Raw genomic sequence first — 27,229 nt, forward strand, 5'->3', positions numbered from 1 at the left:
GAGTACAGAGGAACAATTACTTCCCTGCTCCTACTGGCAACGCTATTTCTGATACAAGCCAGGATGCCATTGGCCTTCTTGGCCACCTGGGCACACTGCTGGCTCTTGCTCAACTGAGCATCGACCAATACCCCCAGGTCTGTTTCTTCCACACAATCTTCCAGCCACTCTGCCCCAAGCCTGTAGGGTTGCCTGAGGTTGTTGTGGCCAAAGTGCAGGACCCAGCACTTGGTCTTGTTGAACCTCATCCCACTGACTTCAGCATGGAGATCCAGCCTGTCCAGATCTCTCTGTAGGGCCTTGGTACCCCCAGCAGCAAAATTTCCCTAATGAAAAACCCTGAACCTCCCCTGCGGCAACATGAAGCCATTCTCTCTCATCCTATTGCTGTTACCTGGAAGAAGAGGCCAATCCTCACCTCACCACAACCTCCTTTCAGGTTGTTGTGAGAGAATGATAAGTTCTCCCCTGAGCCTCCTCTTCTCCAGACTGCACAACCCCAGTTCCCTCAGCCGATCCCCATCAGACTTGTGCTCCAGACCCCTCACAACTCCACTGCCCTTCTCTGGACACGCTCCAGGGCCTCCATGTCTTTCTTGTAGTGAGGGGCCCAGAAATGAGCACAGCACTCAAGGTGCTGTCTCACCAGTGCCGAGTACAGAGGGCATGTTTCGCTGCAATGGTCAACTCAGCCTGTGCACACAAGATGAAGGGTCGATTTTGTGCTTTTGGAAATGCTGTTTCTCTGAGAGTACCTCCAGCTGCCCTGGTGCTTTTTGCAGAATAATTCATCAAATTCTGACTCTTTATCTCCATGTCTGGAAATCTCTATGGCCACCAAGGGCATTGGGAGGCAGCTGGCAAGCTCTGTGCTCTGCCTGAGGGACTGGAAGGAGCCTCCCAGCACCAAGACACCTCTCCGTCTCTTTTCCACCATTGCCTTCTCTACTATAAACCTACTCTAGGGAGTACTCATTATTCCTCCTTTGCCTTCTTCTCCCCAAATCCTACCAAAATATAAAACATTATCTACATACGCTGTGCCTCCCCTGGGTGAGAGGGTGAAAGAAAAAACAAGCTGTGTGTGACAGAGGAGAGCCACATCATTTCACATTGTCCTTAGCGACACCAGATATGATAGTGATAGAAATGAACAGGAAGAAAACCAGGAGCTCTGGACCACCTTGGTCTGTGCCAATCTCGTTCATTTCCTTTCCGAGATAAACAGCCCCAATCATTTCAATCTCTCTTTACGAACGACTTCACCATGCCCCTAATCAGCCCTTTCCGAGAAAGGCTTGCTTGAACTGCAGACAGTATTCCCAGAGAGGCTACGCTGCTGATTTACATAATAGCATTATCATATTTTCCATATTATTCTCCTCTTCTTCCTTCTGCATGCTAATGTTTTGTGTGTGCTCTTTTTTAACCTGCATCCACTCACAGAGCCAGGATTTGTGTGATATTCATACCCTTCCCCAAGTTGCTACAGGCAATCTGGAGCTTCATAATATCTGCGTGGATTTCTTTTTTTCTTACTTGGCATTTGACAAGTTAAACCTTGGCAAATGCGTGTTGTTGCCCATTTGCCACATTTGCATTTTACTTACAGTCCTTTCTGATCTCCTAAAGAGTCTATAGCTTTGAGTCATCTTTTAAAAATGTTTAGTATATTGCTCATCCTTTTTTTCCAGATCATCTGCTTAGACACTGAGCTATATGGGGTATCCGAGGCAGCCTTCATATTCCCTACCATTAACCTTCTGCCAGAATGAACACTGATTTTTGAACTCTCCTTTTGGATTCCTCCTTGGGTTGCCACATAAATACTTTGCTCCTTGTAACAGTGCTCTGAACAGGTGCACTGATAAGTCCAGTCCCCGAAACTCCAAAGTCTGGATCGAAACATTCAGAGCTACATGTGGTAAACCCCCAGTGCAGTACTAATGGGATCAAACTGCTCCAAGATGTGTAGCAGGGTGGGCTTTCAGCCAGTGGCACTGTGTTAGGTGATCCAAGACCTGCTCCCAAGGCTCTCCTTCACCCCACCAGGTCCCAGGGAGAAGATTTCAGGCTGTGCTTCCTCTCAGGAACCACCTGCATGTACTGTGAAGGCTGAGTGTGAAAGCAAAGGTTTGACCATGGCACAGGAGAGAAGGACCTCCTTCCTCTGAAGTATTGCTCCTTGTTTTGAGTTGCTTAGACTGTGCCAAATGCTCTGACCTTCCTGGGCAAGGTTGTTTTTAGGGACTTTTAGGGACTTTCTGTCCCTGCTTGCTGTGGGAGCCAAGGACCGTGGGCTTCCACAGGCACCCCTCCCCATCCTGGCCCCCTTTGGTCGTGCCTGTTTTAGCGTTTTGTTCTGTTTTTTTTTTCTCCCTGGGCTGCTTGCCAGCTCCTGGGCCCTTCGCCAGCAGTGCGTGCGTGCGTTGTGAACTCCTCCAGCCACGCTGCTCCGCCTGCCCTCATCCACCCCGGCACCCCAGGACTTGCTGTGCCCGCCACCACCTCACTGCTTTGTGTGCTCCACGTGTCTGCACCGCATTCAGCGTGCCTTTTTGGTCTTGCAAATAGAAGGGCAGGTGCAAAGGCAGAGTGACCTGCATCCATCGCTTTCCTTCTGCTGGACTGCTGACAACACGCTGGGGTTATGAACTTGAATTCTGCCTGCAGACAGTGAAGCAACAACCCCCGCAGCGCTTCCCAGCCCAGCCTACTCCTCTGCTGACCCCACGGCACGCAGTCTCCCTGCAGCCCTGGTGTAGGATGGACTTGTGCTGTTCTGACAGGATGCTGACCCCTTGTCCCGCTGCCTGCAATGCTGCTCAGAGGCTGTCCAGGATGCCCTTTCTGACTTTCATCTCCACATGGACTCATTGGGAATGGGGGGTACCCCACAGTGGGCTGAGGGCCCCATGTCTCCAACCTGCATCCTTGCAATAAAGTTGATTTATTCCCTTTACTGCAGGCAAAAGAAAGAGTACACCTTCACTGTATGCCCAGAGAACAATAATGACTTTTGTTTCCCCAAATGACGAAGCGATCTTGTGAAATATCAAAGACAGCATGGGTTACAGGGCACAGTAACACATGCTGTTACCTGGGCGTAAGGCACAGATATCCCCTTCCCTGTTTCTCCTGGGAGGCTCTGGAACCATGGCTCTGTTGCTGGTGTTTAGGAGCAGGGAAGATGGGTAGTGACCCACCAGCACCATCTGAGCTTGGGAGTAATATCCGTCACATCTTGTCATACAGAGACCTTTTGGACCGATTCAATAGCTTTCTCTTTTGTGCTCCTAGTTCTTGATGTTTCTTGAGCAATTGCAAACAATAGTGGCATTTGTGCCCTAAGTGGATGCTTTGCATCCTTCTGCATTTGAATGACCTTCCACAGTCTGTCAGACTGGAATTTGGTGGAAGGAAAGAAAGAAAAGAAAATAAAAAAAGAAAATAAAAAAAAAAAAAGAAAAAAAAAACTGGGATGCAGTTGATAACAGCAGAAATAATGTTATCTAGCTCTTGCTCTCCAGCTATGATGTGCCAGCAGTGGAGAAAAACCAAGGCTGGTGCTGATGGCTCCTTTCCACAGAACCCATCAGCTTTGATGTTGAACAAACACAGCTGAGAAGGAACACAGGTGCTGAGGGAGGAGAGAACGCTGCCTTTCAAGGTGCATTCCTGACACACAGCCTAGACCCAAACTTCAGTCACAGCTTCAGGGATTAGTCGGGGAGGAATTCTGGGGGTCTCTTTTTGCCAGGGGGAAGATAGGAAGAGCTCACAGCCCAGCTGCTTCCGAAGTAAGGCTTTCAGCCTCAAGCCCTGGAGCCCAGAGTCTGCACACACTGAGCTGCCACTGCACCAAATTCACATTTTGTCCCATTAAGTCACATGTCCTCAGTTAGATTGATTTCTGTCCCGTTTAGGGACATCTGTCTGGTTTGGGGTTTGCAGCAGTTTGACATCCAGTCCTGGGCACCAACATGTGCCAAATCCTTTAAAAACACCGACAATCAAACAGAAGTGGGTGGGTGTTTTCGACATTCCTTTATTTTTGCATGTGTGCCTGGTTCTTAGTAAGTGTCTGGGGGAAAAAAGATATGACTGATGATTTGTTGCTCTCTCTTTGGAAAAGGTCCAGACTGTAGAATAGGGCTAAAATGCCAGGAAAGATCTTGCTGCATAGAGGCAGACTTACAAGGTCTGATTTTATGCATTTTCTGAGCAACACCGTTTCTTTAATTCGAGCTCCTGTAGAAGTCATTTCACATCTTTATTCGGTGCAGCTTTGTCGCTCTTCTTCTCAGTTTTCCTTATTTTTAGAAAGGTGAAGTGTGGCTCCCAAATTAAATCGTTACTGGGATGGATTTCAGCCAAGGGAGTCATGGTCTGAGCCGTAAGGCACAGGAAAGATAAGCAGAAGTGAAACAATGTTTTTTCTATTTTTTATTTCGTTTGGCAGAGTGAGGAGAGAGATGGCCTTGAACGATTTGTGGCTTTACATAGACATAATGTATTTCAAACAATGCTAAGATCTATATTATCTCTCCCTGCTAAAAAAAAAAAAAAAGAAAAAAAAAGAAAAAAAAAAGCACACCCAGAAATATTCAAAATGTCAAGATTGCCAAATTTTCCTTAATTCCAAGAAAGCGTCTGTGTTTGGAGTTCTCAGAGATGCTTACAGTAATGGCTCAAACACTGGCTGGAAGGGGCTGCTCCTTACCCTTTGCTGACGTGCCTCTGCCTGCCACAAAGGCACCGCTCATGGCAGCCCGGCCCGCAGCCAGCTCCTCTCCCCAACGCTGCCATCCCTCGGCTCAGTGCCTTGCTTCAGTGACCCGGAGCCCTTTCCCCGGATGGGACAGCTTTGCTCTGCTCCCTGGATGCCATCTTGCAGTGACAGAGCAAAGCTGGCTCCCATGAGATTTGCTGCAGCTGGGGTATGAGTGTGCTGGTGAGCCACAGAAACACGTACCAGCACTGGGATCGAGCGCATGGCTCCCTTCTGCCATCGCTATGACCAAATCCTCCCCGTCAGGGAGCTGGCACCTGCAGCTGGGCACAGAGCTGCTAGCCAGGGCTGAGGTGGCTGTCCCCAGCTGCTGCCCCAGCTGAGCCGCTAGGCTTAGGAAAAAGAAGCAGGCTAATAATTAAAAATTTACTGTCCATGTGAAACAGCGTATTAAGCTTTGCCCTTGTGCTGGGAACAAATGTATCCGAGCAACAAAAACAAACAGCCAGCAAGCCAGGCTCTTGGTATCCCCTTTCCATCTCTTTAAGTGATGCTGTAAGTTTATATTAAAGTCGTTTTGTTTCTAAGCACCCTGGTGTTTGGAAGCACCGTGTCTGTCCCCCCAGTCAGCAAAGCCTGGGCAGCCTGACCTGGTGGGTGGCAGCCCTGCCCAGGGCAGGAGTTGGAACTGAGTGAGCTTTAAGGTCCTCTCCAACCTGAGCCATCCAGTGATTCTGTGATAGACTATGAAAATATGCAAGGGTTGCTCAGTGCCACATGCCCTGCACGTTCCTGGTTCAATACAACGTCCAAGATGCAGGCTGCATGTACCAAAATCCATTCCAATCTATCTTGAGGGATGCAGGGGCTGACTCTGAAAGAGGGCAGAGCCATGTGTCCCCACGCTCGACACACCAGCAGCTCTGCAAACGAGGGTCCCCACCACGGACCAGTTCGTGGAAGAGTTAATCCCTCTTCCAGCTCACACGGCAGAAAATGGTGCTTTCTTGGGGTAAAGGTCTTGGTGTTTGTCAATGTCTTTTCTTAAAACTTTGTGAGACGTCAAGAAATACCATTTACATTGCTTCTTAATATAAATGTCAGGAAAAGATTTCATACTAGCGGCAAGAAGAATCCATGTGAGAACCTTTGACCAAGTCAACTCTCATTTCTTAAACTGTCTCACTACGTTGCCACAGGCCCAAGCACTCAGACTTATCTTCCCTTTTTGAAAACCTGCACGTTCACAGACTTTTTGGTGACCACCTATTTTTAGATTGCTCCCTATTAGGGTGCAAAAGTACAGCAACTAGTAGGAACGCTAAAAATCCTTCATTAAAATGTTATCTGTTAATTCTGAGTGTGTGCTTGTTCCAGGCTCTTTGCTCCAGAAAGAAGGGCAGAAGCAGCAGTAAGGCATCAGTGATGGATGATGAAATTCCAGTTTGATGGAAAGCCTCTCACAAGGGGGGAAATAAAAGCATCAGAGGCCTGAGGAAGAGGAAGAAGAGGAAACTCCCTACAACAACCTGAAAGTTGTAGCAAAGTGGGGTTGGCCTCTTCTCCCAGGGAACAGTGATAGGACAAGAGGGAATGACCTTAAGTTGCACAAGGGGGGGTTCAGGTTGGATATGAGGAAAAATCTCAGAAAGAGCGGTGCTGCACTGGCACAGGCTGCCCAGGGAGGTGGTGCAGTCACCGTCCCTGGAGGTGTTCCAGAACCGTGTGGATGTGGCACTGAGGGACATGGTCATTGGGCATGGTGGGGATGGGCTGGCGGTTGGACTAGGTGACCTTCGTGATCTTTTCCAGCCTTAATGATTCTATGATTTGATCTAAGAATCATAAGGAAACTAGCCAATAATGTTTACTTTTGTTATATCTGAAACCAGGAACAAACTAGAAACACAAGGCACTTAAAAACACCAAAAATGAAATAATTGCAGATTGTACATGAGCTCTCGAAGGTCCCTTGCCAAAGCCACTGCTGAGACCAGATGCTTAGGAGAATTCAGGGCAGGACCAGGCTTTGATAGGAAGTAATGGGAACAGCCAAAATTGCCTTAGATGGCTTTAAAAATAAGCCAAGGAGGTCACACTCCCTCACACACTGTGCAGAAAATCAGCCACCAGACAGACGTTTCTGTAGTGGGAAGGTTTCAGCTGGGGCTCCAGGTTTTCCACGGCTTCATTTGAAACTGAGAACATGAAGGGACAGGGGATGGTGGCGTGTGACCATTTTGCGAGTGGTGATGCTGTGCTCCCCAGTCACCTCCCCCACGTGCTTGTATTCACCCGACACACAGAATCGGGTTGATCTGGGCACAGGATCAGGAGTCATCTCTCAAAGCAGTGGGGCTGCCCCTCAACCTCCCTCCTATGAACCTCAGTCCCACGGAGGTGGGAAGCAGCAACCTCCCATGCTCAGAAATAAAAGCTGCCACACACATGCCTTGGTTTCCTTTCAGACTTTGTAAATTTTTTTAATTATTTTTATTATTTCCTCCTTTTAAGCATCCCTTTAAGGGTGAAATGAAATCCAACCATTTACAGAGAAAATGATTTCAGAATGTACATTTGATTTATCCTTACAAAAAGTTCATTATTACTTGCTGTTTATAAATTACAGAGTGGAAAGGAGCTTTGCAGACTTATTTTTAATTTTTTTTCTTCTTTTTTTTTTTTTTTCCACTTGTTTTTGGCAAGTCCGAGCATTCTTTTGCCAATACAGCGTCCTGGGGCCATCCCAGTGGCAACACCACCAGCAGGTCCAGGTGGAGCCCAGCGTCAGCAGTGCTGCTGGGCCTCCTCCAGGATGATTCTGCATCACCATCCTCACAGGAAGGAAAAAAAAAAAAACAACAGTGGCTTTGATTCTTAGTTTCAGAGCATTTCAGATCCCTTTTTAAGCCATCATCTGTAGTCCCCAATGCTTTAGATGTTGGTATATTGCATCAGTAACAGCTCTCCTTGGTGCTGGATTCAAGCCCCTCCAGCTCCCCCTCTTTTTTGATATAAGAGCAGATTTGTCCAATGTCTCAGAAATCAGAAGATTTTTTGGTGGATAGGGAAAACGCAGCAATAGAGGGATTTGGGATCCATTCTACCACACTTCCCTCCCTTCTCACCAAGCCTTGAGGTCAGTGAGGCCAGGATGAGCCACCCCTTCCCTCTTCACCACCAGTGTTTGCTGACAGGACCAGGAGTGACTCCCGACACGTCTTCACAGTGCAGAGGCATAGCAGCCACGGAGTGCTGGCAGGAGCAGCAGGACAGGATGAGACACTGCCACCCCACAAGGACACGCTGAGAGGCACCAGGGGAACGAATACCTGTTCTGCACTGACACTGCCCCCACCCCGACTCGTACGTTACCTGGAGGCCACAAGGTCCCCTTCCTTTATCCTGCACAGAGGCACAAAGTACAGGCTGCACAACAGCAAACACCTCAGCAGGACACAGGGATCAGAGAAAGCAAAAGTGAGAGCAGACTTGAGTGCACTGTCCTTCATGCAGACACAACCCCATCCTATCCCTCGCTGGGTACTGCACCACCTCACCGCCTTTGTTCCTCTGTAGGAGCAGGGGCATTAGCCCACATCTTCTCCTTCACCTGGGAGGAAGGAAGAAGAGGAGCTCCCCGCCCCAAAGCCACGCATGGGCACAAAGGAAGTGGAGCAGAGTTGGGCAGAAAGAAGGGCAAAGTATAGGGATGCACAAAGTACAGTGCTGCCTCATCTACCTGGCCTTCTCTTACACCAATTAATCTGAAGGTGGAAAGGTTCTGGGGAAGAGAAAGCACAGAGCTGCAGGGAAAGGTTGGTGAACCACAGACAACGTTGGTCCCAGAGAGGCAGTGGGCTCATGGCTTCGCTTCAACCACCAGTCCTGGTGCAGAATGGGATTTGGTTTTCAGTTCTTCCCTTTCCAAACTTCACTGTCTGGCTCAGACAGAGGTGGCTGTCCCACACACCGGGTGCGGGGAGGTTGGACAGAGGGCAAGCCACCACCTTGGGAAATCGCTGTGCAAAAGTCATCGTGCTTGTCTCCATCCCTCAAGGGAGATGATGGAAGATTTTTAATGACAAGCACTCCAACTCCCTAAGGATAATAAACACAGGGCTTACAGAAACAACAGGAACATTAACTGGTTTGGCCTTAAATCAAAACACTGGATGATTCTTGAGAAAGAAAAAGAAAAAATGCATTTCAGCTGTGAAGTCCCTTCCTCCAGCCACAACAGAAGCCTGTTTTAAATTTGATTTCCTAAGAATAAGGAAATGGAGACATCCAGGAGGTGGACAGGGCCAGAGTCATGCAGAAGAGCCCCAGCACTGCTCTCGCCCCGTTCCAGTGGGACCTTCTCAGAAGGGAGAGGAGGAGAACAATGGAGCAAATAGTGGAGGAGAGGAGAGGGAAGGGAAGAGGCTGAACTTTGGGAACAGGAGACGCTGATAACTGCAGTTATGGCTTATCTGAATCTCTTGAGACAAAAACCATACCCCAGAGATGAAAACACAACTTGCAATGCACTAAAAATCCCCAAGGGAGCCCATGTATGGGAAGGGCTGGGAGGAAGGAAGAGGCTGCTCCCACTGCAGACTGGGTCGTGCAGCCTCAGCACGTGTGCACTTCAGCCCATTCTTCGTGGGGTTCTCCTGCTCCCAAAGCACCCATGCAAAGACTGACTTCTCTCTAGGCAAGGCAATGCCTGAATGTAGGTCCTAGATTAAAAATGAAGAATAGCTTCTTCCCTTTTTACTTTTCAAGTTACTGCTACCAAATCCCTTGTGTTAATACACTGGGCTCTCCTCTGGCTATCCCTGGGGAAAGCTCTCATGCAGCAGTCTCAGCGCTACCACTCTAATCTTGCTAAATGTGACTCCTCCTTTCTCAGCTGAGCTCTTATTTCGCTACAGTCTCTCCCTGCCTAAGATCTCCCTGTGACCGTGGCAAGATGCCCTCCTGCATCAACAAGACAGAGCTCGGCAGAGCCACAGCTTCCCTTTGAGAGGAGAGCATTCCGCCCACCAAGCCTTCTCCTGCTAAGCTCTCAAAGGGACTTTCCTCCCCTTGGGAGACACACATCACAAGGGAAAACAGCAACATACATATATATATATTAAAAACAAAACAAAACAAAGAAAAAAACAACCAACAAGAAAAGAGGGGATCCCTCCATTCTTCCAAGCAGGCATTACAGCACATGATATGGGGGAAAGAGCTAAGATGAACTCCAACTCAGTTTGATCAGAAAAACAACATTCATCTTTCTGTTCAAATTTCAGTCTTCTTAGGGAACCAAATTATCTTTCCTGATGTTTTTCACTTCTCTAGAGAAGCGAATAGAGGAAGAGAGAGACACAAAGGTAGGAATGGAGTACAATGGAGAGAATGGGCTGGATGACATGGGAATATGAAGCCCTGATGGAGTGAGTTGAGAGCAATGGAAACCCTCTTGCTCCAGCATAGCTGGCCTGATGTCAGGGTCACTCTTCGTTATGACAACATTTTCTTCCTCCACATGATCCTCACTTATTTGTTTGGAAGATGAGCCAATATTTCCACTGTAAGGCTAACAGAGCACGTTCATGTTTTTCTCCTGCTTCCCACCACAGTGCGGGCTCTGGGCACCCTGTCAAGCCATCTGCTAAGGAAGGGTGGTGAGGGCGGAGATGCCAATCTGCCTCCTCAATGAGCTGAACCAACCCAGTACAGCAACAGGCCAGATCTTGGCTACCCATGAGTGGCCAGCTCTGTGTGGACACTGGCCCACCAGCTGCAAGGAATGTCATCCTACATCTCCTCTACTCTGCACGGTCTCATCTGCATGGCCCAGGCTGTGGATTGCATGATTGTCCCAGAAAAGTCTTCTGGCCCCAGAGGGAGTCTACACACAGCCCCATTCTCCACAAGCTCCCAATGGGTCCTGTGCCTTGACATGCTTTGTGTTTCCCCGCAACACCCATCGGTGACTCAGAGCTTTGCCCTTCTCCTCTCATTTCCCCCATGGCAAGAAGGAATAGCCAGCACATGTAAACAGCAGCCTTGCAGCAGGCACAGCCCACAAGGGTGCAAAGGCAGCCAGAGAGGCATGTAACAGCTCCACATGGCACACCCTGCTACGCGGAGCTGATGCTCTCCCCGAAATGTCATCCATGACAAGACAGATCACAGTTTATGGATCTCACCATTTCCTGAAAACACGCACACCACCCAAGACCAACTTTGACCCCTCCCCTCCCAACACCAGTTACAAACACCCACGTGCATACCAAAACCATGCATGTTAGCACTCATGCACATACGAAACCATGCACTTGTAAACATATACTCCCGCCATCTGATTTAGTCCCCTGCAGCTTATCTCAGACCCAAATGCTGCAGGGAAGATGCTTCAGCTCCTGTGGAGCAAGCCAGTGCAGTGTTGTGGGGGCAGGGTGAAAAAGGAGTAAACAGAAAGAAAAAAATCAAAATTAAAATTAAAAAAAATCAGCTTTCTTCTCTGCTTCCCACCTGCCTGCTTCAGGTCTGGTAGAACATCAGGCCAAGAGACAGCCCTGGACAGATATACTAAATTTGTGGGAGGAAGCAGCGTGTTGGGAAGAACACCTTGGAAGCAAAGGATTTGCTTTCCTCAAAATACTTTGAACATAGAGGTATAAAAAAAAATGCATACGGAGATGCTTTTGCACATTCACTCATCCAAAAAATGCCTGTGACACACATCTGCACACGTGACCCCTTGCATCGCTTTGTGCCTGCTGACTCGCATGCTCACTGAACAGCTCAGGCTCACATCTGTGCTTGCCCCGATCAACAACAGATGAAGGTGGTTGGGAACAGCTGCCCTCTCTCCTCTGGGGACCCTCCCAGCCCCCCCAGGAGGAACCCAGCAGCTGGATGCAGCAATCCTCTCCAGCCAGCAGAAAAGTCCAGGAGACGCTGGGAGGTCTTTATGCTACTGCCATAGGTCCCACACCTCTCCCCTCCTCCTGCCCAGGTCTCCCTTCAGTTGGCTGAGGAATTTGTCCCCAGGCATCACCCTGGGAAGGAGAGAAGGGAGGGAGGACGGAGACCATGGAGAAATGGCACACCCCACCTGGAATCAAAGAAAACAAAAAAGAAAGGAACAGACAAACACCCGAATCTTTCCCTTTGTTGTGAAGTTCTGATTTCCCATGAGTCCCAGTGGTCTCAACCAGCCCCCTCTGCTTTTCGGTACGGGTTCTCCAGCAAGTAGTGGAACTGCTGGTAGTTCTTGAGCAGATACTTGGGAGCATACATGTGCTCCTTGGGGTCAGCAGGGGGATATTCCTGCGTCGTACCATCGAACCACCCACCAGTCCGGATCAGCTCCCGGATATAATTGAGGTCTCGTTTATCCTCGTAGTCACCCCAGCGGGGGAAGTCCCCGTTCTGGGCCGACACCAGTTTGAAGTAGATCCCCTCTGGGGTGAAACACCAGGAGCAGTGCCAGCCAGCAAAGTGGAGGGGGCTGCCCAGCGACCACTGCACCAGGATGTGTCCTGTACTGTTCTCATACTGCCGGAAGCCAGGCATGGTGTAGTATTCACGGCGCCGCAGTCGGATCCCATCGGTAGCATAGACAGCCTGGAGCATCCCCATAGTGCAGCCTGAGACCACCTCCAAGGTGCCCGGTTGCTTCCAGAAGAAGCCGTAGAGAGACTTGCGCATGTGAAAGGCGAAGGGCTCTGTCCAGCCATCGTAGAGCTTGAGGAAGAGCACACCGTCACGGGCTGGGATCTCATCAGCGTCATCGATGATGAAGACATCATCCGGGCGCAGGTTGCGGAGGCGAGAGATACCATCTCGGGTGAGGAAGGTGCGCAGGTAATCGTCGGCGATCCAGCCATCCTGGCGGCCACCAGCAGGGAAGTGGTCCAGGAAGACATAGAGCACTTTGTGGCGGATGTAGTCATAGGAGCCGTTGAGGAGCATCTCGCGGAACTTGAGGGGCCGTGGCTCTCCGTAGGCCGTGAAGTTCGACTCGCACACCACAAAGACGTCCACCACATCTCCCAGCTCGTGGAAGCGGACATCCAGCAGGTCAAACTCATGGTTGATGTTGATAGCGTTGATGACCCGCCGAGGGATCTCCCGTGGCACCAGGCGGTCCTTGGTGGGCAGGTTGGAGTACTGAACCACGGTGGGAACGCCGCAGCTGGGGCCGTGCCAGCCCGGCAAGCACACACACTCCACCCACTTGCGCCGCTTGGTCCCACCGGCGCTCAGTGGCTTGCGAGCAGGCCGCCCTGAGGCTGCACCATCTGCACGCTCCTCCGGCCGCCCTCCCACCAGTGGCTTCTCCAACACCTTGGTACCTGGTTTAAAGCAGACACCACCAGCTTTGGTTCGGACAAAATATTCCGTCGTGTCTTCCGGCAGCACAAACTCGACTTTGTGCAGCTCTTCGCTGGCTCTGCTGGGTGGCAGGGGCTGGAGCAAGGGAGAGTGGGAGTACAGGGGTGTGCGGAGGAACTCTGCACCCCCCGGCTCAGGGCTAACCTGTGGCGTGACGGGGGCATTGTTCCAGAAGAAGCTGGAGACGAGGTTGGGACTAAGTGAAGCCAGGTCCCGGGGGAAGGTGACATAGGAAAGGGCCTTCAGGAAGTGCAAGAAGGAGATGAGGCAGAGACCAGCCATGCAGAGAGTCAGAAAGAGCTTATGGCGTCTCATCTTCATCCTGCGGAAAAGCCATGAAAAGGAAAGTCACGTTTGGGAATTACCGGGGTGCAAAAAAGTTTACCAGCCGTAGGAAAATAGGCTGGGGATGCCAGAAAACAGGGCCAAACTCAGCATGAATCCATCAAGACCTGAACCCAAACCATTTCCCCCATCCCCTGAGATTTTTAGTGGGCCTGATGCTTTGGATGGGTTACACCAAGCTGAACCTCCTCTAGAGCAGTTACAGTCTTATAGTCTCACAAAGAGAGGAAAGGTGGTGGTGAGGGGGTAGAAAGATGAGAAATCCACAACAGGAGTTCACTACCTAGTGAGGCATTGCACTTGGCACATTTGTCCCCACTCGCTGATGGGAACAAATAAACATAGGTCTTGAGTCAGGGAAGATGAAGAGAGAGCAGGAGACGGATGAGAGGGAGTAGAAGGTACGCAGCTGAAATGCAGCCAGCATAAGAAAGGCAGTCTTAAGGGACTGAGCTCATAGCCAGGCTGCCAGGACCAGGAAAACACCTACGCTCCTCAGATCTTTCTAGTGTTTACTCACAAAGCACACCTTAAAAACCCCTCGTTCCTAAGAAATGCTAGCCAAGTTTGTACGGGAAACAGGGAAAAAGTATTAAGATTTTCGCTTTTATTCTCCTCCCACCCCTCTGTGCCCACTATGTTTCCAGCTGTCTCCCTTAGCTTTTCATCTCCTGTGGACCAGATGCTGAGGGTTTTTTTGCATCTGGATCAAGGTGGCTATAAAAACCGCCTAGCTGTCTCGGCTGGCGATACAGGGCTGTCATGATGGATCCACATCAGGCCAGCAAGGAGCCAGCGGTGCTTAGTCCTTTCCTCCGAACAATAAAAAAATACAGCCTTCATCCTCTCCCTGTACCACCTCCCCTCTGCCAGTCCATGCTGGGAGCGCAGAGCTGCTGTCAGGCAGAAAAGTGATTGAAGACTACAATCCAGAAAAAGGAAGAAAGGAAAAAAAAAAAAAAAAGGAGGAAGAAAAAACCCAACCTTCACCAGGGAGAACAAGAAAAGGCAGCTGCATGGTGCTGATTAGGGAAGGTTGAGGCAAACAGGCAAGGGAACAAGGTGACCTAAACACCCTCGGCAAGGCAGAGGCTCTCCCCCCAAAAGCGCAAACCCCACCATACCCAGGAAACCCACCAGCTCACTCCCGACACGTATGCTCCTCAATGGCAGCTCCCCACCAAGGTATGGTGCCTGCACATGTGCCTCAGAGTCTCCTCCCTCGGCCAAAGGTCCCCACAACAGGTATGCCACATCCCTTGACATCACTTATAAACCCCACACAGCACTCGGAGGCGGTCCAAGCCCTCGGCCCCATGCCAGGGTGCTCCCCTTTCCCACCCCGGCACTCCCCACGGCCCACATGCATCCTGGGTGGGAGCAGAGCGGAGAAGCACCAGCCCACCCAAGAGGAACGAGTGAAATACAACAGGACGCGTTTACTGATTAACTTGGGGAGAACTTAATGCTGAAGGGAAAAGCCATAAATTTAGGCAGATGGCAGCCACTCAAAGGAAAACATATCTGGCCGCCTACTGAGGGTTCCAACATGGACTTTGATAGAAGGGTCGACCACGTTCATACCTTACAGTTCAGCAGCAAGCATTTCTAGAAGCTTCACTGTTGCCTTTTTAGTGACATCTTTAGGACATTCGCCAACGCCATCCCCTGCATTCTGGCTGTGGCATGAGGACTCCCTTGTTCATGGTGTTATCTCACCGTAAAAATGGAGACTGCAAGCCTGAAGCCAGTGGAAGAGTTGCAGGATTTGCTTCTGATATATTTCGACACAGCACAGTGGAGGGTCACACCACAGCTTGGCCGTGGCCTAGCTCATGAGAGGCCACCTCTGAGGTGATCCAGCGATGGAGGGCCTGGCACTGTTCCCTTCTCTGAAGCTGTAAAGGACCATCTTGCTCTTGCCCAGGCGTTCTTCACGGGGGTAAAGCAAGGGGCTATAGAAACCCAAGGGCATCTCATTGTGCCCAGGGTATTCTATTTGTCTTAAAGTCTTTGTTAATGTCTTTTAGGAGCAGTAGGACTACTCACAGTACCAAGAAGGAGTATCTGGCACCTCTTCCTTCTGCAACATCAGTTTTGCTCCATCCTGAGATATGGGGAAGAGAAGAGCACAAGGAATCTGGAAAGACAGTGAGCAGAGGCTGCTAGAAGACATCCCTTGCTGGTACATTAGTGCAGCTCTCTCCAGTTGGGCATCCCGTACTTTCTCCAAGGTGTTACCTCCAGACATCAGGTCACCGAGGCTCAGGCGAGATGAAGGACTTCCTGCTCCAGTAAGGTTCCTATAGGACACAAATGCATGGCAGCCAGCATCTTCTGAGCTAGCCCAGCACAGAGGACGAGAGCTGAAGGAGTAACGCCCAGCAGGTCTCCAACTTCTTCCCAGATGGCTGCAATGCTCCACATGCCATGGGAAACTCCCTAACGGAGTTTGTAGCTCCTGACATTTAACAAACTGCTTCACTTTCTGGGCTCTGGTGTGCCATGTCAACCTAGCAGGACACACGGTTTGAGGAAGCAGAGCTTATTTTCCTCACTTGACATTTGCATACATCACTGTCCGTCAGGCTCAGCACAAGGCTCTGCAGCTCCTCAGCCCGTGCTTGGCTGCACTGCCTCCCTGTAATTGCAGCCTGCCCTGCAGCTCTGCCAAAGCAAGCTGGCCCTGCAGTACCCTCTGCTGTTCTGCTGCCGACATTTCCCAGGAGGCAGTTTTCACTGCTCAGTTGTCTTTGTGAAGGAGTGGGAACATGAACACACACCTTATCCCTTCTTAAAAGGAGGGAAGCAAAGAATAAAGCCGTGTCCTCTTCAAAAACCTCTTCCCTGGGAACCACCTCCGTTCTCACATGCCAGGGATTCCTCTGCCAGGGAGTGGAGAGCTCATCCACCCCTGGGTGGGCTGAGACACCGAGAGCTGACCGTCACGTATCCCTTCCCATATCATCTGATCAGCACTGCAGGAAAAGATGTGCTTTGAGCAGTGGCTAATTGGAGACAAAGGCCAGCAGGGGAGGAAAGCGCTATTACCCACCTTCCCCACTCAGAACATTTATGTGTAGCTGAAATGAGGAAGGAGGTACCGGGCAGGGAGACATCTCAGCTTGTCATAAGGAACCCCAGCTGCTCTGGCACAAAGCAGCCATCAGTTACTGGGAACGCAGAAAAGAGCAAGAGGAGACATTTCCCTTATGACAATTTTGAGTGAGGAGGGGAAAAAAAAAGCGAAGAGAGATCAAGTTACTGTCAGGTTAAAAACAACAGCATGAAAAATAAAAGCTTTAAAGTGCAAGCAGGAGAAAAAGCTAGGAGAGGCATGGACAGCCAGCTCCTCTTAAGCAAAGCTTGTTGGGGAACATGCAGTTATAAACAGCTTCAGGAGCATTCAGTCTCAGCAAGAGGAGCAGAAAGCTCCTCTTCGAAAGGGACAGCCTTGCTATTTCCTTGCTTGAAGAAGATATGTCTCTGCCATGCAAGGGAATGGCTTTCAGAGGAGGAAAGCTAGAAGTGGAACGCATATGAGTTATCCCCAGGCACCTGTTACAGTTTTACTTTGCCATTATATCAAGTGACCGGTTGATTTATACCATCCTGAAATCATATCCTGATTTCAAGGAGCCAGAGAAAGATATGCACAGCTAAGAGCTGGCAATTCACCAGTCCTAATGTTCTCCTCTGGACGACACTGGCAAGGGGCCATACAACAGGGCACTGGCTGCATGATACCCAGACAGTGGGGTACTCAGTGCTAAGTCTACCTTTCATCCCCGCACTCCCAGAGCATCATACATCATCAGGGTCACAGTATCTCAAAACACTCAAATCTCAGACTGCTTTTGATCCGCAAACAGCAACGGAAGGAAGAACTACTATTTGTTTGTAACAGAAATGTAACGAGCTCAAGAACAGCAGGGCTGTGCTTTGCTTAAGGATAAGAAGAGAAGATTATCCTACAAAGCTGGGCATCAGGGAAAGTGAAGAGAAGCATGAATGTAGCAGAAGGTAGGTAGGGTTCAGCATTTCCTTCATGTGAAGGATGCCATAATGTTATCAGGGACTGCAAGCTACAAGGATGTTAGCAGGAAGTTTCTGGCAGGGTCACATTACAAGGTGGTTTGAACACAGGCAGGCCCATATCGACTTCCATCCACATTTCAAGGATGGAATACAACATTCTTCCGCCACCTTCGTTACGAGCTACTACCCACAGCGCTAATGCAAAGCAGCAATATCTTGTGCTTTGCATTTCCTTTACAGCTTTGAGGCAATTGACCACAAGGTGCCACTGACTCACTGCCAGCACAGCCAGCTGGAGCGAGCCATCAGTACAGTTACCCTTCCAGTAAGGTCAGGCAACAGAGAACTAGGCTCTGTCTTAATTATCTTCTTTCCCTTTCAACAAGGGGGCAAGCAGTAACATTTGCTCAAGGCCAGTCTGGATGGGGCCTGGGAAACCTGATCTAGTGCCTGGTTTAGTTTTTGGCAGCCCTGCCTATAGCAGGGGGTTCCAACTGGATGATCCTTGAGGTCCCTTCCAACCCAAGCCATTCTATGATTCCATGATTCTAGGATAAGGTATCTGCTCTCAGTCAGGTGTTACCGTAGCAGTTGGCTTCCAGACTTGCCATCCACTCACCAGTGGGAGTCATCAAGGCAGGAAGAAAGGTGGATGAAAAAAGAAAACTGAAGGGTGAATCTACACAAGGCCAAGGTGAGGCTGTTCAGAACACAACTGAGAAACCAAGGCACTGCTTCCTCTTCTCACTGAAGGAGAACACACGCCATACATGACAACCACAAAAACTGGGTTTGCGCACAAGGCTTTGCAATGCTTCAACTAAGCAGTAGCATTTGTGGTGAAAAAGAAAGGTTTCACCTCATCTGTGCACTCTTATAAGAGACCGAAATGCTCCAAGCCAGCAGCTATGATCTGGTACATAAAGAAACTAAAATGGAGAAACAAAGATGGACTCAACATAGAGATCTGAGCTTTTTACATATTGTGTCTGCTCAGCTCTTCACCATTCAGAGAAGCAGTACCTCTGAACTCCACACTTTCTGCGGTCTTCCACTGTTTTGACCGTTTTCACAGGGCAGTGTCTTGCCCTGCTCTTCAGTGGGAAGCCTTGGCTATTTTAGATGCCACATCTTCAACCGCAGCAAGACAGAATCATAGAACATCCCCAGTTGGAAGGAATGCACAAGGAGCATCGAGTCCAACTTGACAGCTACGTACTCTGCAACAACACAGCTCTCAACTCTCAGAACACAGCACGTGGGATCTGGAGATAAAGTGGTCTTTCTTGACAGCGTTCTGTCTCAAGACTGATCTTCCAGCAGTCACCAGAATAAACCAACATCTAAACATCTTCAGAGTCCATTACAAAACCCTTCACTTGAACAGATTGTTCTTACTGTAACTAACATAATACTAATAGCAGCATAATTATATAATTCTCCAGCCCCCAGTTTAAAAGAAGATCAGCTCAAAGAAATCTAAAAAACCCTACTGAAATCCAATAACGGCCTACGAGACACCAATTTAATTTTATCCAAGAACTACTTGGACATCACAGGGGTATAGTACTGCATGCTAAAGAAAACTTCAAACTGGATTTCTAACTCCACAGGAATCTAACAAATATTCTTCTCAGTATCCTTCAGCTGTACTAGGCTCCCTTGTAACTAATGTTCTCTCTCTAACCAAAGCTAGTCCCACTATAGGGATTTCCATGATTCTAGAGATGCCTCAGCACACTCTGATCCTTCAGATGCTCTCAGAAAGCACAATTTTGATTTCTTAGCACCACTAGGCTAAGCATTCTTTCCACTAAAGGGAAAATAGCACTTTTGTCCTCTTCTCTCCTTCACTTACGCCTGATATCCTGGAAGGACTCTCCCTCAGCCTCCTCAAAACATCTAGTTTCCTGAAGAGTGCTGTGATGACTCTGGAGGCTGCATCACCACTTGGCCCCAAAATCAGGTCCCAGGACACGTGCTCACATACATACACACACACCCAAGGATGCAAAGCCTTTCTCCCAGCCAAACACAGCACTGCTGCTGCTGCTCTCTGCTTCACGTGTGCAGTGGCTACAGGAACACAAAATGGAGTCTGCTAGTTCCGTTGCTTTTTGACTGGTATCTAACAGGGAAGGAATGCCCCATCACAAATCCAAAAGGAAACAGGGACAAGACTACACAAAAGGAACTTCTGTCCTTGGGGAGGCCATGAGATAATCAAAGAAGTATGTGAGAATTCTCAGCTAGTCTCGATGTATTGCAGACAGGGACAGGGCATGGCCACTTTGAGGATAAAAAACTACGCTTTTGGAGACCAAGCGGTGCATTATGGAAGCACAGAGGTGTTTTCATAGGTTCTCACTCCTCACTCACCACCTTCATGGCTCACCGCCCCTAGTCCGTCAGTATGAAAGTTCACACTGGAAATCCAAATCAGCAGCCAATCTGAGTTAAAAATAAACTTCAATAGAAGTGCCTAAGGATGAGAATAAGTGGCTGACAGCAGAAACTTCCTGGATGACAGCTATTCACTTCTCACCGAAGTTGTTGCATCATGTAGTTGCATCCTCAGACACTCTAAGGGACAGGCCACCTTCTGAGCAGGGTTCATCTAACCAAGCCTCCAGTGAGGCTCCCAGTCAACTGCTGTGAGCTAGCCAGTTTCTGGAAGCATCAGGGAAGAACATCTCAAGGACAGATCTGGAAGAAGAGCAGCTTTCAAAGCAGACCCTGGCAGGCAGTCCACATATGCTGAGCAAGTCAAGAATCCCAAGAACAGCACCAAAATGAGCAACTAAGACTGAACTCAGTGGAGGGCATATAGCAGTTATGCACCAGACCATGCAAGGAAGAACCACCTGATGCCACAGTGACGGGCTTTGTGCACAGGCCCAAAAAGGCAGGAATAAACCACATTGCCTTTGGTTATCTGTGAAGCGGGTGGCAGTTGTTCGTGCATCCCCACGATAAAAAGCTCTCCAAGTCAGATCGAGAAGCTCCAGAAAGACAACAAATAATGAGAGGCCACGGACAGCAGCAAGATCCCAGCGGCCACAAGGAAGAACCGGCCCTCCATCCCCGCCTTCCTTCCTCCCCCATCCATCACCAACCACTTGGGGTTTGGCAGGGCGCTCACTTTCCCACAGTAGCTGATCTATTACTCTTTGGAATAGCGTTCCCAGCCCCTTCCTTCCCCTCCCTTCAGGCCACAGGGGTCCCCCACTTGGCAGCCCCCAGATCCCCCTCTTCTCTCAATATCTGGTGACCAGCCAACCCCATGCAGAAAGCATTAACCCCTCTTCACCGGGAGCAGCCAGAGAAACCTGACTCCACGCTGAGAGCTTTCTCTGGGTGTCTCCCCCTCCTCCTCTCCTTCCCACCCCCTAATTCCCTCCCACACCCCATTCTCCCCCCTTCTTCCCCCCTTCTGCTTCTCAAAAACCAACTCCAGCCCCGGGAGTGTTGCATCTTCCCAAGAATGTTACACGATCCCATGGGAATTTTCCTTGGACCAAGAACAGACCCTTATTTATTTGTCTCTTCTGCCTTTGTTCCTCATTTCCTCTTTCAAGACTTAGGCAAGACCTCGACACAGTGCCGCCTGGATCCCCCGCTGCCACTTCACTTTGTTATTATTTTCAGGAGGAGAGCGCCGGTAGGCGGAGAGCTCTTCAATGCCTTGCCCCAAGGCAGGAGCAGATCAGCCCAGACACCCACCTCCGGGCTGGGCAAAGAGCACGGGGCTCTGCAGAGCACCTCGGGCTCCGGCACACAGAGACACCCCCCTACCCATGTAATCCTTCTGACTGCAGCACGGCAGCCCCTCGGACTAAATCCGCACAAATCAAATCGTCAGTAACGGCTCTATGCCGGTAACAGGCATATGGCACCATGAAGAGGGGCAGTTTCCCGGAATGAAATCAAAAGCCTCCTAATGCACTTAGCTCAGGGTCACATAAATCTCTCTTCTGCCTCCCACAGAGGGCTGGATCTTGTTTACAGGCATTGCAGCAGTCCTGGGTCTCAACAATATGTTTATTTCTCTGTACAAACATTCCTTTTCACACAGCAAAGCAGTGCCCTGATCCTCAGATTAAGCCAAGCAAAGAGGACTATGGAGCAGGTCTACGGAGAAAGAGCTTGTTGTCATCAGTGAAGGCAAACGCCACAGCGGACATCACATGGGCTGTGGTAACACTTCTCTTCCCACTCTTCGGCACTGTGAGGCTGCACCTCGAGTGCTGTGCTCAGTTCTGGGCCCCTCACTGCAAGAAAGACGTGGAGGCCCTGGAGCGTGTCCAGAGAAGGGCAGTGGAGCTGTGAGGGGTCTGGAGCACAAGTCTGATGGGGAGTGGCTGAGGGAGCTGGGGTTGTGCAGTCTGGAGAAGAGGAGCTCAGGGCAGGCCTCATTGCTCTCTACAAGGACCTGAAAGGATGTTGTGGTGAGGTGGGGGTCGACCTCTTCTCTCACGTAACAGAGATAGGATGAGAGGGAATGACCTCAAGTTGCACCAGGGGAGGTTCAGGTTGGATATTAGGAAAAACTTCTCAGAGCGGTGCTGCACTGGCACAGGCTGCCCAGGGAGGTGTTCCAGAACCGTGTGGATGTGGCACCGAGGGCATGGTCAGTGGGCATGGTGGGGATGGGCTGGTGGTTGGACTAGGTGATCTTAGAGGTCTTTTCCTACCTTAATGATTCTGTGATTCTTCCCCAAGACTGCCTTATGTCTCGGGGAAGGATGAAGAGGAGAGCAAGGGTTTATCTTAGGCTGAGAAGACTCAGGTGGAACCACACAGCAGGGGTCTCTGGTGGTTATCTGGCCAGCTCCTCCCCAACGCAAAAGGCACAATCTGACATCACACAGATGAAAACAGGGAAGCTGAGCCCTTCGGTTCAACAGTACAATACAGGGCAGTTAATGCCGCAACTGCTTGATCACAGACCAAGTTCCTTTCCCCTTTCATGTATTCAGTGACATAAACATTTATCTTGAATTCTGTTTCTAAGAAGTTAGCTTCTTGCTCAGCCATGCCAGAAAGAAAGAAGAGGAAGGCACTAAAATCTCATATCTCAGCACCCCATGGGGAACAGGAAGGAGGTGCAGGGCAGAGGGGACCACAGCCACGTTTTGAACACCTTGCAGAATCTGATGTACTGATAAGAAACGCTTGGGCAGGACTACGTGGTCTTTCAAAAAAGAAAAGGTCTCAAGCATCTGAATATTTTGAAATCATAGAATCATTAAGGTTGGAAAAGACCTCTAAGATCATCTAGTCCAACCATCCACCTACCATCAATATTGCCCTGTGATGTCCATCCCAGCTGCACTGTATGGCCCTGTAATTGAGTCAGGGACCAGATTCAAGCATCAGATTCACCATCTCCAGCCTGACATCATGTCCCCACTGCAAGAACAGCGCTCTGAGCTCAGGGAGGCCACGCCACAGAGATGCTCCAAACCCAAACGATGCAGAAAGTGAAACTGCATTTTTTTTTTAAACAAGAGCATCCGCAGGGCAACTCAGCTGCACTAAGGCACATGCAGACAAACAGGGCCAGAAGGGAAACCCACAGCACTTCCTCACTGCTCAGTGATAGGACCTGGATGCCTGACAAACACCCTTCCCTCCCCCCCAGCGCTCACGGGAAGCAAGAAGACTCTGTTCCAGAGCACAATGGCACCATAAATAATTCAAGAGACTGCTAAATTATGCAAAAGCAATCCCATCATCCCCCCCTGGCCAGGCTGGGTACAGGTGTGGTCAACCCTTGCTCCAAAAGTTGCTGCGAGATGGGGAATTTGAGGCCACGGAGGCTCAGTGCCAATGGCGCATATACGGGAACACAGTGGCTGCTTGCATCACAAGCAGCGTGACAGGAGGTATTTGGGGACACCCAATAGGGAAACAGCCATTTCTTTGGGCCACCTCTTCTCCAAAGACCTCACACGTCCCTGGGAGGGAAGCAGGACCCGCGGTCCTCCCCAGCTGCGTAGGACAGCGAGGCACAGAGAGAGGGGCTGCGGGGCAGGCATAGAGTAACGGAGTGTGTTCATCGAGGAAACAGCTCATGCTGATCACCCCAGGGCACCGCTCACCCAACCCGCCCGTGTTTGCCTGCCCCACACTGTGAGCTCCATGGGCACAGGGCTCACCCGCAGCCCCTACCTCTTCCTGCTCCCGCAGGCTCTTAGCTGGGGCCGTGCCCAACGTGCTTCGTCTGCAGGGAGCTCTGTCCTCCTCCTCCTCCCCAGTGCCCAGCCAAAAGCATCCATGCTGGCAGAGGAGGAACTGAAAGCACTGCCATCACCCTTGCTTCAGCCTCAACTGAAAATCACAGGGCTGCAGCTTACCTTCCTCCTCAGCCTTAAAGGGCTCTGCATCAGGGAACAGGGCTCCCTTCAGTGCCTCGCTGCTGTCTGCTGGGCTCCACTATCTGAGAGCTGAAACAGGGGATCCTAACGCAGATAAAGTCAGCGGAGCAGCTCCCTGCGTTAGATCGCAGCTGCTGAAGGCGTTCCGCAGCAGCACTGATTTGCATTGGTCTCTCGGTGTGCCTTGAGCCCGCTCGCTGCAGTGCTGCTATCATGCAAAGCACACGCGGAGCAACACCCCAAGACAGAAATTAACCAAAAGACCCAAAGGGATGGATGGCAGAGTGACTCCGCTCACTAACCCTGGCCCAGCTTGCAAGGGTTGGCATGCCAGGGGACAGCAGCGGGGTGCTGCTGGGATGGGGCAGCAGATGGAGAGGGAAGCAATAGCCATGGTGAATAGGGCAGAATGGAAGTTATGGGCAACCCCCAGCTCAGCCACGGGGCACTCCCCCAGGCCAGCATCATGCTCCCCAAACTGCCTGAGCACCCCACTCCTGACCCCACAGCCCCACCGTGCACAGTCACAGTGGGTCGATGCTTGGACTGGATGATCATAGATGTCTTTTCCAGCCTCCATGATGGTACAGTTCTCTACAGGCAGGGCTGATAACCTGAAGCAGCCCTTCCAGGCACCTCACACTGTACCAGCTGGTGCCCCCCCCCCCCCCCCCCCCCCCCCTGCTGGCTGCTGTCAGCTGTGCCAGTCTTCATTAGCACCACCTCCTCCAGCCACGTCCCACTGATTGGGTCACAGGCTCCAACAATGTACAAAGGGCCCATTTTAGAGCCAGTAACCCCACCTCAAACCTCGCCAGCCTGTAGGAATGAGTGCTGGCCCAGTGTGCCCCATCCATCCATCACCACATTTTCCGGCTGCTTCCCCCCACTTTTACAATCCAGTGCATGAGGGGGGTAAAAAAAAAAAAAAAAAAAAAAGAAAAATATCAATTTTGGATGGCAGGTGCACTTTGAGGATGCTGTTTGGCAGACAGGAGGAGGCTCGGGCACAGGACGCTGAGAACTCAGCCATAAGCCCTGCCATGAGACTGAGTTTATCTCTGCCTGCTGACAGGTCCAAGCAAGGGAGGGTCAGGGAGGGAAATTCATCTGAACTAAAGTGTCCTTCACACACACAGCAACATCCCCGCACACTGTCCTGAGCAGCTCCTGACGCCTGTACTTGTGGCAGTGTACAGACAGCAAGCTTACCGCAGCCATGAGCCCTACAGAAGGGCCCACGCTCACGTAAACAAACCCAGCAGGACCTCACTGCATGCACCAAAACACTCACCTGAGCCTCACACAACCGCCCCATGAGGACACACGATGCAGTGTGACACCAAGCTGGCCACAGAGTCACACCGTGCATCACCCGGTGTGCGTGGGAACAGGAAGAGGATAAACAAGGCGGAGGAGAATCACAAACACCAACTCCACACCTACAAACACCGAGGGCAGCTGTGATTGCAGCCTACACATCGAGCAGCCCCCACACCCCAGCTGTCCCCATCCCCTGGCGGGCACGAGGCCCACAGTTACAGCTGTGGGCAGCTCCTGTAGTGCAGGTGCACCCATTGCCTTCTACCTCCCCTTCCTGACCGCCTTGCCAGGGTGATCCCTGTGTGCCACACAGGTAGATCCCTCTTTTTCCAACTTTACCAGTATGTGGATGGAGGGATGCTGATGCCCCGCGCACCTCTGATGGAGATGAGCTCCAGCTGTGCCTCGGACCATAGGTGGACACAGGAGGCAGGAGTGGGGCCACAGCATTGGGAACCAGGCGAGAGCTCACCTGCAGCTACCAGAACCCTTCCCATAAGGAGATAATTGCTGTATCCAGGACATTGATAAACAAGCCGTGCAGGTACTGGCTTCCCTCATGTGCAGGGAATGCTGTACCTTGCAGTGCCCTTCTTGCCACTGCTGCAAGATCACCCGAGGGCACAGAGGGGCTGTAAATCTTCGGGGGGCTTTTAGGTCCCGTCCCCCATTCCCTCAGCCATTGTCCAAAGGCTGCGTTAAATCACTATGGTCTCTCCAGGAGCAGCACACCAGGCTCTTCCCCTCCCTCCCCAGCCCAGAGGGTGCTTTCCCAGCACCACCACAGGGCTGAAAGCACAACACAGATGCTACAGCTGTGCACAGGGAGCTCTGGTAATTGGGGGAGTGCTGGAAGGTGAGAAGCTTGTGGGTTTTCCCTCCCCTTTGAGACAGCTCTTTGCTGTCTAAGGGTCAAGCAATGGAAGATCCTACAAGATTTCAACTCTCCCAGAGGAGCTGGCTCCAGCACCAGGGTCTTGCCAGTGACTCACAAGTCACAGGCTGCAGCTGGACTCAAACACCACTTCTAGGCAGGGACCCGTGGGTCACCCTTAGGGAAGGGGGCTGAGAAGTCCCCGCTGACTCATGTCCTGCTGTGGCAGGGTAAAGAGGGACGGGAGTAGGTGGGCAAAGAGGGATGGATGGGAGTAGGTGGGGATCTGGAATGCTGTTTGCACAGGGCTGAGGGCTCCTGGTGACTCGAGTGCTATCATGGGCTCAAACTTCCCACTTTAGGGGAGTGATCCAGAGGTAAATAGGGGGTTGTTGTGGGGAAGGGAGGTGCTTGGCACCCACACAGTGGCCCCTAGGATGGAGGGGACACACCAGACCCCAGCTGTGGTGCTGGAATCAGGCAGCGCTCCCAGAACTGCAGCCCATGGACCAAGGCACCGAGCGCCTCTCCCTCCCGCTCCACGCTCCCTCCCTGAGGAAGCCCAGAGCCGCAGCGGACGCACACTCCCCATCACCCTTGTCACGCTCGCCCAGAGAGCAAAACTCACAAGGACAGGGCTGCGCCAGCCCATGCCACCCCAGCAGGAACACACAGCGATTCCCATCTCACAAACAACGTGGGTGCCCACATCCCCCCGCAGCCAGTGCTCAGCCGGGGGGGGGCTCAGTCTGACGCGGAGCGGGAGCAGGGGGGAGGCTTGACGCCGATGGCACACATGTATTTGTGTGTGTGTGTGTGTGTGTGTTTGCCCTCCCACGCATGCACTCCTGTTACTCCTCGCTCGCTGCAGCCTTGGCACGCGTCCCCAGCCCGTGCCCTCCTCGCAGGCAGCAGCTGGGCCTCCGCTGCAGTGCCCCGGCCGGAGGCTGCCTCCATCCATCCATCCATCCATCCATCTATCCATCCATCCCCGCAGCTGCGGGCAGGGGGCTGGCGGCATCGCATCGCCTCCCTCCTCTCCAGCGCCGCTGCTCCCTAGCAGGGGATGCTGGGATTATTGGGAGGGAGGTGAGGGGGAGAATAAAAAAATAATAATAAAAAAAAATCGCGCCCATATAAATAAATAAGGGG

At 50.9% G+C, this 27,229-nt stretch overlaps 1 protein-coding gene across 4 annotated transcripts; it reads right to left on the reverse strand.

Annotated features, from left to right (window-relative positions):
- Nucleotides 7,186–27,195, reverse strand: MGAT3 (mannosyl (beta-1,4-)-glycoprotein beta-1,4-N-acetylglucosaminyltransferase). Of its 4 annotated transcripts, none has more exons than XM_021384832.1 (2): nt 23,860–27,195; nt 7,186–13,439 (listed from the first exon to the last, which is right to left on the reverse strand). In XM_021384832.1, the coding sequence occupies exon 2, from the start codon at nt 13,436–13,438 to the stop codon at nt 11,930–11,932; it is 1,509 nt and encodes a 502-aa protein (XP_021240507.1). In that variant the 5' UTR covers nt 13,439; nt 23,860–27,195; the 3' UTR covers nt 7,186–11,929. The 4 variants fall into 4 exon arrangements, with proteins under 4 accessions (XP_021240507.1, XP_021240485.1, XP_021240492.1 ...); XM_021384810.1 differs by having other exon boundaries at nt 15,047–27,195; XM_021384817.1 differs by lacking the exon at nt 23,860–27,195 and adding an exon at nt 14,600–15,040.

Source organism: Numida meleagris, chromosome 1 (genome assembly GCF_002078875.1).
Source record: "Numida meleagris isolate 19003 breed g44 Domestic line chromosome 1, NumMel1.0, whole genome shotgun sequence".
NCBI classification, from domain to species: Eukaryota; Metazoa; Chordata; class Aves; order Galliformes; family Numididae; genus Numida; species Numida meleagris.

What these genes read in the sequence shown, in the direction of transcription:
- MGAT3 (XM_021384832.1), bottom strand. Translation starts at nt 13,438, where the DNA reads ATGAAGATGAGACGCCATAAGCTCTTTCTGACTCTCTGCATGGCTGGT.